The sequence below is a fragment of the Microdochium trichocladiopsis genome, assembly GCF_020744255.1.
Source record: "Microdochium trichocladiopsis strain MPI-CAGE-CH-0230 chromosome Unknown B0I36scaffold_5, whole genome shotgun sequence".
Classification (NCBI taxonomy): Eukaryota; Fungi; Ascomycota; class Sordariomycetes; order Xylariales; family Microdochiaceae; genus Microdochium; species Microdochium trichocladiopsis.
In genome coordinates, this window is record NW_025763548.1 from 661,409 (window position 1) to 672,254 (window position 10,846).

A 10,846-nucleotide genomic window follows, 5' to 3' on the forward strand; every position below is an offset into this window, starting at 1 on the left:
GAGTGGCAGGCAGGCGAGGAGGACTGGAAGGAGGGGTCGGCCTCCTGCCCTGGTGCGCGAGCTGGTTGGACAGGGCGTCAAGTGGCAGTGGGCATGGGGACCTCCTCCTGCTGGGAGGTGCACCACACCACCAGCACAACTACCGGGCCTGGATTAGTGCATGGCTGGGGTCCCTGTGCCTCAACTTGGCTTCACGCCCTCAACCACGTCCCGATACAGATGTTGTCCCGTCACCGTGCTTTGCAAATGCCAGCCTAGCGTCTTCCAGGGTGGCGCGCGTGTCTGCATCGTGTGCCAAGCGACCTCTTGTCTCTGCTTCTCATCACTTTTCCCCATCGCGGCAACACAACCGCCGGCGCCACTGTGGCCACGGGCCTAGGCATTTGTCTGGCTTCGAAGACTACAGCCCTGCCGCCGTTGAGGCTGAGCAGCGCAGACCCCCGCCTCGTCCCTGGCTCCAACAAGACCAGACGATCGTCCAGGAGGGCGGAATGGTGTGGTCAGCAGCGCACCAACAGGCGCCGCGGGCCAGTAAACTCACTTGACTGCGAAACAGACCCAATTACTCATACGCTCGTGCAGGCGCACCGCACTGCCGCACCTTGCAGCATTGTTGCCTGGCCTGGCCCCAGTGGCAGTGCTGAGCAGGTCGCGCGTTTCGTGACGGTTGTCCCGAATGGTGATAGTGGACCTCTGGCAAGTATCCACAGGCAACGCAGCTCCTGAGCGTGCGCGGTGGTTGCTGACGTGGTTCAGGATCATGATTGCGCGAGCACGTTTTCAGCAGCTTGACAGTCTGATGCCCAGCTTCTACAGCGGACACGGCAATGCCATTCATGAAAACCCAGAGAAGACGGCACACCCGCTCATTACTTCCATGTACCGAAATGCCTATCAGACTCTGCAAGCTTGATTCGCAATGTACCTCGATGTACGGCTCCAGGCTAGAGTGCAATCCCGGCCGGAGCCATACGGGAAATTCGACGATAGTGTGGCTGCGAGTCCTGCCGTGCTGCGCCTCGGCAGGCACCAGCTTCGCCAATCGTAAGACTTGCTACCCCAATAGTGACCTCAGGACTGCTGCAATTTGCGAATCTTCTCATGTGGAGGATGGGCAGTCGAGTTTGGAGCGTGGCCGATGATGAATTATTCAGCACCACCAGGTGACAGATGACTCGATTCAATCAAGGGGAAAGAGCAAGAACAGCATGTGACGTTTGGCCGGATTATCTATTGCTAGAAGTCAGCGCACTACTCTATGGCAAGCCATTCGCCTATGCGCAAGTTGTATCCTCGTACTGGGCTGAATCCGGCTATTCCAGGTCTGTTGTCGTCCCGCACCAGACGTCAGAAAGGTCAGAGGCGCTCCCTTACCCACGCCGTGCACGCTACGGAGCCCGGCAACCGGCAGCCTCTTCGAAGACTTCACCGGGCTGTCACGGCATTTCCGTGCCGAGCCTTGCTCTCGCACGTCTGTAGAGCGGTCTCCCCGGACATGGGAACAGCAGTGTCTATTTCTATGCTGCGTCACACAATCCCCTGGGGTTGTTTGTATTTCTTGTCATGATTTAATTTGTTGTCCGAGATCTTGCTTGAGGGCTCAATGCAACCACAAATCTCAGGTCGTTCTTCAGGCTCCCTGATCGTAACCAGATTGATAAAGCACTTGGCCGCCGTATGCCATGCAAGTCTAGAGCACTAGACAGTGCTGCGCGTGTACCGAGGCGGAGGCCATTGTCGTTGATCCTGGTGCTTGGAACGCATCAAATTTTCTCGCGCGGCCCTGCACAAAGATCGAAGGGGTTGCCAAAACCCCGTTGCCTGCAATCCAAGCTTGCATCCTGCGATTAATCGCGTTTTCCGACTACTTCAATCGTCCTGCTCCTCTTTGAACTGCTCGCTGGCCACGCTTGGTCCTAGTATGGTGTGAATCCCCGGCCACGGCCGCGGCCACCACCACGATAACCTCCTCTCGGCACGTAGCCACCTCTTCCAAAACCGCCCTGGCCCCGGCCCCGGCCACGACCCCGACTCATGCCAGGAACGTTTGTCCGCTTCGGTGTCACTTTGATGTTGCGGCCTTTGAGCACGCTATCGTTAAGAACCAGGGCTTGCGCGACGAGACTCGGCTCGGTGAACTCGACGTAGGCATATCTGCAGACGAAGAAAGGACGTTGTTAGCAACAGGTTACAGGGTGACGCGTTATGGCTGCATCAAAGCTGAAAAGGAACAAGCTTACCCTTTTGGTTGCCCAGTAAACTTGTCCAGCAGAATCGTGACACGATTGATGGAGCCACACGACTGGAAATGCGCCTGGATCTCCTCTGGTGACACTGAGTAGTCGACATTACCGACGAAGATGCTGCGGCTGTCAATGTCGTTTTTGTCGTCGGCAACATCCTGGTTGCGCTCCTTCTCCTCGAGACTGGCCTGCAACTCGCGCAGCTTGGCCGCCTCGGCCTCCATCTCCGCCACGCGCCTCTTCATCGCAGCAATCTCTTCCTGTTTGTGGAGCATAAACGTGTTAGTTGAGCAAATGATTTCGACCTCTAGCCGCGATCGTGGGTGCGGTTGCGGTGGCTTGTATAGGTAGAGGTCTGGTTGTGGTAGATTGGTAGAAGATATGGCTGGGTGGTTGCGAACCTCATCATTGCCCTCCTCGCCGACAAGAGGGTCTTCCACCATAGCGGCGGGCTGCTCGTCGGTCTTCGCGTCGGACATGGTCGGTGTTGGGTAAATGCGCTTTGTCGTGGGCTACAGCTACTATCTGAACTCGACCTCCATGCGTCTCTGTGGTTAGCAAGTTGTTTTGCATCTGTAATGCCCGGGCAATCCTGCGAGCGCAAAGCTATGGGCGCAAGCTGCGCAAAGACGAGGCTTGAAGGAGATGGTGGACAGGGCTAAAGCCAGGCACAAGCAAACTTTGGGCTGGAGATGTGATGTGAGGGTTTCGTCTGCTCGACAATGCAGCTCCTGAAGACAGGAGCGGTCTGAACGGGGTGACAATGAACGTTGTTCTGTCTCCAGCATCAAAGCACTGGGGATACCTGAAAGCGCATAACGATCTCAGGTAAAGGTAGTGTGGAAAAATACCTGGGCAGGCACGCTCGGTACGAAGGCTGAATCAAGTGTAACTCACCTAGCAAACGGAACCGAACAGGGCTCTCAGGCTATTCGTGTGGCGGATTGAGAGGAGATGTGTCGTGGAAAGGCGACGCTCGTGGCACGAGCGACAATGACGTTGGTGACAGTCGCGGTGCTGGTCGCCATGCCGCGAAAAAGTGACGCTGTTTCAAGGCTAGATACCAGCACAGTATGGCGCTGCGTCGCCTCCCGCGTCGAGCTCCCCTGCACTCCCAGCTGCGCGGCGCGAAACCATGGACCGAATTGTGGGACACCCCGGCTGCAGGTACCTCGAATGCCCCGCCAAGCCAGCAGGCATTCGAGGTATCAGGACCAAGTTAAGACTCTGGGCGAGGTATCGAGATCGCAGATTCACCGCTGCCGTTTGCCAACGCACACTTATCTCATCGAAGCTGAAATGCTCGTCAGTGACAACACCTGAATCACCATCATCGCCATCGCCTGTGAGCGCGTAGCGCCGCATTCATTGCTATCCCACCTCCCTAGGTACTCCTCTACAGCTCCTCTTTACGGCAGCAGGCATGGCCGACCACGTCGAGGTGAGGCCATCTGGCATTGCCGGGGCAGGTCGCGGCCTCTTTGCCCGCAAGAAGTTCGCCCCAGGAGATGTGGTCGTCTCGGTAGATCGGCCACTCGCAGCGGAATGCGAGTACGACCGCATGCTCGACACGTGCTCGTGGTGTTTTCATCGTTCCATTACAGAACCCGAAGAAAGGGCCCAGGCCGCATCGATGGGCCTTCCCATGGGCTTCATCGAGGTCAAGGCATGCTCAGGCTGCCGAAGGGTTGCCTATTGTTCCAAGAAATGCCAGTCGAAAGCCTGGAAGCAGGATCACAAATATGAGTGCAAGATTATCGGGGTCCCTGGCCGGCCACCCTTGCCTCCGCCAGTCAGAGCCGTGATCAAGTTGCTCGGCAGGCTCAAGGCCGATCCGACTGGAAGCAGCTCCAAGCTGCTGGAGCTCCTCACATTCAGGCCTTTCGAAGGGGGCGCTGGACTGGACGAGTTCGAGAGGAACAACAAAGCTCGCCTCGACGATTTCAACACTCTAGCTCATGCCGCTTGGTTTTACTCCGACAAACCTAACTTCGACTTCGCCAGCGGCGAGCTCATTGCCAAGGGGTTCTTGTTTGCTTTCTACAGCAACCAAGTCAGGATCTCTTCTCCACTAGACGAAGGGCAGTATGGCAGTTGTTTCGATCCCCTGATCTGCAGTGCGAACCATTCCTGCGAGCCAAACGCAATCATCACGTTCGCTCAGCCACGCCAATTCATTCGTGCCCTCAAGCCCATCAAGGCTGGCGACGAGGTCCTGGTGCATTACGTGGACATTTCCAACCCCTTCGGTGTCCGCCAGCTAGACCTCAAGGACGGGTATTACTTTCATTGCCGGTGCCCCAAGTGCAAAAAGGGCTCCAGATTCGCTGCTGAAGATGAATTCTGCAAAATGGGAGAGGATCTGGACGATGACTGGTTCAAGCTCGCCGATGAACTCGTCGAACGCCATCGAGATGTGCTCGACAAGTACATGGTCCCTGTCAACGATGCAAAGGCACAGGAGCGACTCACTGCCATGCAAGCCGAAGCTTTCACTGTTGCTCAGCAGAAGGGCGCAGTCAGCGTGGACGACATCAAAGCCACGCTCAAGATGTGCATTAACTCAGGCATGTGGAAGTGGACGAGACAGCCCGTGCCAAAACTGTGCAGGAACTTGTTGTCCGTATACCTTGCCAACGCCGATGTCTACCGGGCGTTCCGTGTTGGGATCAAACTGTACTTCGAGATCACTCCTGTGATTTCACCGCAAGCATTTTCCCCGGAACGCCTTATCCTGGCGTGGAACTTGTCCACGGTTGTCAATGTTCTATGCGGCCCCATGCACGAGGACGTGTGCAACGAGCTCGCGAAAGAGGCTGGTATTGAGCTGCGCGTGGTCTACTGCGGACTTCTCTTTGACCTATACGACAATATCGACTACATGTACGATGACGAAACACCGTTTGGTGTACTGGTCAACGGCACGTACGAGCAGATCATCCCGCAACTGGGTTATCCCGAGCAGCAACTTAGGGACAAGGCCAAGGAAATGAGACCCAAGATCGAAGAGCTCGCAAGGAGCATCTCTGTCGACACCATATGAGCCGGATATGAAGCATACCTACCTAGGTACATGGCCGCGAATCCTTGCCAATCATATGGAAGGTCAAAAGTCTGCCGGCAAAGAGTAAGTGACCGGTCACATTGTCTTACAGCGCGCGGCATCATGTGAGCCACTCTTGGTGCGCAGCACAGGTTATCGTCATCACAATAAACAGAGCCGTAGCGATCCTCACAAGTGAAACGTGAGATCATGCAAGCCAACCACACAATCATTTTCGAAAATATGAACCCATTTCCAGACCTGATTATAGCTTGGTATTCCTGAAACCCTTGGTCGCACCACCGCCTTTGCGAAACATGGCTCTCAGATCCGCCACGATTGCTTCAGGTCGTTCCCAGGCCGGGAAGTGACCACCACTGGGATGCCTCTTTTCATACACGACATCACCCTGCGTCCTCGTCCACGAGCTTGGCAAGACACACAGGTCCCTCGGGAAATGCGACAGGCCAATCTTGACCCTGTTGTCCTTGAGCGGCTTGGCGAGCTCCTTGTGCGAAAAAGTCCTCCTTTCCGCACCGGCCTTGGGTGCGCTGTTCTGTCGGAACTCGTAGTACCGCCGCACGCTGGCCTGCGGGCCCGCGGTGCTGAACCAGTATATGCTGATCCAGGTGCAGATTTCGTCGTGCGTCCAGGGATATGCGTCCGTCCAGTCGTGCAGTTTCTCGTACACCCAGGCGAGCAGAGCCACGGGGCTGTCGCGCAGCGCGTAGCCCATCGTCTGCGGTTTGGTGCTCTGTATCTTGTAGTAGCCGGACCCGTGCGCGCCGAACCACTGCGTGCGAGCGAAGCCGCGCTTCTCGTCGGCCGAGTAAGGGGTCAGTGCGTGCTCGATGGCCAGCCGCGGGTGTGCAGTGAAGGACGGAGGAGAGCCTTGGTCCATATTGTAGTGCGAGGCCCTGACGTGAGAAGGATATCTGACGGCCATGGCCCGGGTGATGAACCAGCCCCAGTCGCCGCCCTGGGTTGCGTACTCGGTATATCCAAGGCGCAGCATGAGCTTGTGCAGCGCCTCGGCATGATGCTGGATGGAGAACCCCAGCTTGTTGGGTCCTTGGGAGAAGCCAAAGTTTGGCAGGGACGGCACGACGACGTGGAAGCCGGGAACGTCGTCGCCAGGCCCACCCTCGCTGAGCGGGTGCACGATCTTGGTGCCCTCGTAGAAGCTGCCCGGCCAGCCGTGGACGAAGACCAAGGGAATGGCCTGTTCGGGGGCGGCGGTGCAGCGTTGGTGGACAAAATGGATATCGATGGGGTCGAAGCCGTCGACGGCGACGCTGGTGACGAATTGCGGGAACTCGCGATTGAGCCTGGCCTCGGCGGCACGCCAGTCATACGTGTCGCGCCAGTAGGTGAGAATCTGGCTCACGTCCGGGAGCGGAGCGCCGAGGTCCCACCCGGCGCCGTCGAGCTCGTCGGGCAGCGCCGCCCGGCACAGCCGGTCCCGCAGGTCCGTCAGCTTCTCGTCCTCGACGGCAATCTGGTACGGCCGCACTTCGGTCTGCACAAGGGGAGGCATATTTGCGTCCCTGCTGGTTGTTTCCTGGTGATGAGAGAATGTTCAGTCGTACCACGCCTTCTCTCATGACTCTTGCACGGGTTAGAGTTTTGCTCAGTAACCGTACCAGAACCAGTTATCACCATGACGTAAACAGGCGTGAGGGGCCGCCCTTGCGTGCTGAGCCGAGGCACTCGGACAGTCCCAAATGCTCCAATCCCGCCTGTAGCTACTCCTAGTTTCTGTTCTGCCGAATAATTCCAACCACATGTTGATTCAATCCCGTCCAGCCCTCAAGGTCGGGACTGCCGGATACATCGACCATTTTCTGGCGGGTACGGTCAAGCTGTGTGTGCCGTTGCTTGTGAGCCCATGCGAAGGATGCACCAGTCGGGAGCAACACACCAATCGAAGGGAGACTTCGTACCGCAATGAGGAAAGTTCCCGATCAATTAGAGCTTAGCAAGACTTTGCATGGGTACGTACGCTAGTTAGTACACAAGCAACGACAAGTGCCGTGACCACAGAATCTCCCTGATCAAACATGCAGACACAGCGTACTGCGCAACCAATCAAGGCAGGAACCTTGCGCCCTCGGGCTCTTGAGGATGAAGCAACAAGCCCCTGCGACTGCCTTTTGGTGCTGTCGCCACAGCGCGTCGCGGTTCTTGTTGTTCCAAAGGACAAGCGCCGCACCTGGTTGCCGCTGAAACGACCTGGTGTGCTGCAGCTGCTGCAACCCCCATGCCCCCAGGTAGGGCCTCGCCTGCCTACTCGAGCAGGTATCATCCCACGCCTGCTTGGCCGATGTGAGCTTGTTATCACCGTACAGAGATCTAGACTCTGCGCATGCTACCGCCTTTGCCACCCCGCGTCGGCTCGTACACAAGCAAACGCCTCACGAATCCAAGCAATGACCAAACGCCAAACTCTCTGTGCGACAAGCTCAGTCGGGTAAAGTCTGGGGGCCGATGAAGAGTCACTCGCCAGGCTACGTGAGCGTACCTTGAGGTACTTAGGCAGGGTCAGTGTGAGCTTGACAACAGCCTAATTACGCCATGGGCTTACACGTGCGACCACTTGCAAGGTCGCCAAATGGGGCTCCTCCTGCAAGTGCCGAGCGCCAGAGGGTGGGTCAGTGACGCCTCCGACGAAACAAAGTTCTTATCAGATCTTCCAACGAAGGGGCCATGCGTCCACGGTGGCGCAGCATATGGTAGCTGTGGAACTTGCTTCTTTCTGCTGGAGACCTGCCTCTTCGAGTGCACACTAATCTCAAAGCCATCATCGACAAGCACGCTATCATGTCGTGAGATTGCGCTGTCATTGTGTAGGGCCATGGGAAGGGGGCATTGATGGGCAGAAAGGGCAGATGGAACGAGCCTCACTTCTCACTGTTCATACCTGAGTCTCTACCATGGTAACACGGGCGAGGTCAATACTCCCTGTTCGAAGGGCTCCGATGGTCATCTCACAGGGCGCGTCCCTTTCCCGACACTCTCCGCCGAAGAATTGATCAGTAATGACAAACCCTGCCATGAGTGCACTCTGGTTCAGACCAGGGCTGCCGAGAAACGCATGAGCCTAGAACCCCTAGACGATTTCGCTGCTTGCTCAATCAGTTATGGTCTTCGCTTCGACGAGCCTGACACGCAAACCAACATCGAGCGGACATGATGCTGTCGTGGTTTCTTCAACTGTCACGCAAGGGCACCAATACATATGAACTGACTCAGGCGGCACCCGCTATTTGCGTGTTCAGACATGGCTTTCTGGCTCACTCGGCCGAGTTGTGTCGTCATTGTCGCTGGCCAGCATTTGCTGGCACCACACATGCTTGACCCACCGTCATGGTCGTTGCTCCTACTTGCATCGGTCGCGTCCTCTCCCCCACAGCTTTCAAAGAACGTTGCAGTGGTTGCAATGCCGGACTTGGCAGGAATAGATTAAGACCGAATCCACATGCACCAGGTTTCTGCGCTGGTGGACTCCTCACCGGCTAATGCGAGCTCCTTCCCAAAGTTGTGCTGGCGACGAGCGGGGGTGGTTATTAGATGGATGGCACCCCCCCCTGTACGTCGCAACGTCGTCGAGCAATCCCTCACAGGTCTTGGCACAGCAGTCAGAGAAGATGCGGCTGGATGGCGGCGAAGGGGTGTGATCAGAGGCAAGGATCATTCTCCGTCCGGTAAGCCTCTCCTGGCCAGGACACCAATGTCAACGTTGTCATGCTAGTGCAGACTCCTGCGGCTTTTCGGCTCGGCAACGAAGCCAATTCCAGGAAACGCTTGCACATATATCATGTGGCTTGGGCGTCAGTCTCCCAGAGTCCAGGATTCCATCAGATGATCGAGATGAGCCAGGGCTGCCTGCAAACTCGACATGAGGTCGTGATCAGAGGCTGGACGACATGGCTCCGCCTTGCCCAAAACGACGCACGGTGGCTACATTCCGGACGCCGGCCCAGCCGTTGACGTAAGCCTGAGCCAAGCCTCCGACGCGACTCTGCGACAATAGCAAGTGCCCCGTCTGGATTTTGCGTGTCTTGGAGCGGACCGAAGCACCCGATAAGCGTGGCGGCATCGTGCCCAGAGTTGAGCGAACCTAGTCAGTCAGATCAAAGACATCGTTAACCCTTTGAGGACAAGTTGTGGATCTTACTAGTCGAGTAGAGTTTGCGGCCCTGCCCTTGCCTGCAACTGGTCGTAGAGGAGGTGAAGAGACTAATATCTTGGCCCCGGACTGTTCTCTGCCGGGGTCCTGTCTTCGGGAGTCACACAGACCCTGCAAGCGGGCAGCAAGGGTCAGGGGAGCTCACCCCGTGGCCAGGGTCCTCAGGATAGCATGAGCCAGCCAGCCAAGGAGAACGGGCTGCGGTCTGTCTGGAAAGATGTCCGGGCAGACACTCCGTTTGATCCCATCGGAGATGCCACCGGCCGCCTCCGCTCGGATGCAGCCATCCTCATCCTTTATCAACCGCCATGAAACACCACCAGCAATGGGCAGGTGCGATCCCGGATCGGCCACGGGCGTCACAGACACATCGCTGGCCATTTTGATCGGCCAGAGATAAGCGACAGATTGGCGGGTCTGCAGTTGGTACCGCAAGATGCCGTCTGACAAGAGCAGAAAGTTCCCGATGTTGTATCTAGCGGCTTTGTCGACGTGGATCACCGACGTCCTTTGTTTGGGCTAGCCCGCCAAAGCTTGGCTTCGAAATGGCGTGGCGCGAGTGAGGCGAGCCACCTCGCTGGGCTGATGTGTCGATCCCTAGTGCTGTGCTGCCACGGCTCGCTGCATGCCACTGGCGCATGAGGTCTCAGTTTAAACACCTCGAGCATGGTCCAGTGCCACAAGGTTTCACTCCCATCGCAGGGTTGCCCGTGGTACGGCGCCTGGCTCGCGTCCCCCGCAACGTCGATGTTACACGCGGAGCGGCATCATTATGGATTTGGCTGACGTGGTAGAGTGCGTGCTCGATCTGTCAAACGCACCGCCTCGGACTTTGACAGAAGCTGGGGGCGCGTGATGACGGCATGGGCTGGAGCTTGAACGTCTGTGTGTATGATCCATACCATGTTGAGAGAGCTGGCGGGAGGAGGAGTTGCTGGCGCTTACAGGACGGCATCGCGATATCTGGTGCAGCCATCGGGGAGGATGGCCTCTGAGGGGATGCATCGCGGACCGTCTAACCTTCCTGCTCCTAGCAGGAGCGAACGGCCGGCTCGGCAACTTTGTGAAAATGGCCAATCTGGCACACGGCAGGGTTGCATTCCAGTTGCGCCTTCTCCCACGGCCGGCAAGGACACAACCGTGGCGGTTGGTAAGTAGTGACAAAGCTTGCCCAGAACGACAGCACATGCCATTGCCAGTCTGCAGAGGTCGTTGCAAGGCTACGTGCATACCAGCGTCTCTATCTGCCGGGTCGGCGCCATGGTCTCGACCGTCCAAGAGTCCAGCAGCCCTGGCTGGCAACACAACATGGTCGGGTCACCCGCCCTTGTGTCATCCTCCCGAGGGCGTTGTGGCGTTCCCCCAGACGGC

At 57.3% G+C, this 10,846-nt stretch overlaps 5 protein-coding genes across 5 annotated transcripts; 1 reads left to right on the forward strand and 4 right to left on the reverse strand.

Moving 5' to 3' along the window:
- Positions 1–1,916: 1,916 nt before the first annotated feature.
- Positions 1,917–2,518, reverse strand: B0I36DRAFT_243014 (uncharacterized protein; the record flags this gene model as incomplete). Its single annotated transcript, XM_046149956.1, has 2 exons — positions 1,917–2,154; positions 2,241–2,518. The coding sequence occupies 2 exons, from the start codon at positions 2,516–2,518 to the stop codon at positions 1,917–1,919; spliced, it is 516 nt and encodes a 171-aa protein (XP_046012440.1).
- Positions 2,519–2,643: 125 nt separating this feature from the next.
- B0I36DRAFT_267278 (uncharacterized protein) lies at positions 2,644–3,290 on the reverse strand. Its single transcript, XM_046151228.1, has one exon. It carries the CDS (start codon positions 3,029–3,031, stop codon positions 2,798–2,800), a length of 234 nt encoding a protein of 77 aa, XP_046012441.1. The 5' UTR covers positions 3,032–3,290; the 3' UTR covers positions 2,644–2,797.
- Positions 3,291–3,316: 26 nt separating this feature from the next.
- Positions 3,317–5,286, forward strand: B0I36DRAFT_348951 (uncharacterized protein; the record flags this gene model as incomplete). The annotated part of the gene is made up of 2 exons (XM_046156744.1): positions 3,317–3,410; positions 3,632–5,286. 2 exons carry the CDS (start codon positions 3,317–3,319, stop codon positions 5,284–5,286), a joined length of 1,749 nt encoding a protein of 582 aa, XP_046012442.1.
- Positions 5,287–5,419: 133 nt separating this feature from the next.
- On the reverse strand, positions 5,420–6,947 carry B0I36DRAFT_113735 (microsomal epoxide hydrolase). Its single transcript, XM_046147925.1, has one exon. The coding sequence runs from the start codon at positions 6,821–6,823 to the stop codon at positions 5,552–5,554; it is 1,272 nt and encodes a 423-aa protein (XP_046012443.1). The 5' UTR covers positions 6,824–6,947; the 3' UTR covers positions 5,420–5,551.
- A 3,208-nt stretch (positions 6,948–10,155) lies between these two features.
- B0I36DRAFT_322402 (uncharacterized protein) lies at positions 10,156–10,738 on the reverse strand. Its single transcript, XM_046153844.1, has one exon. The coding sequence runs from the start codon at positions 10,703–10,705 to the stop codon at positions 10,226–10,228; it is 480 nt and encodes a 159-aa protein (XP_046012444.1). The 5' UTR covers positions 10,706–10,738; the 3' UTR covers positions 10,156–10,225.
- Between the last annotated feature and the right edge of the window lie 108 nt (positions 10,739–10,846).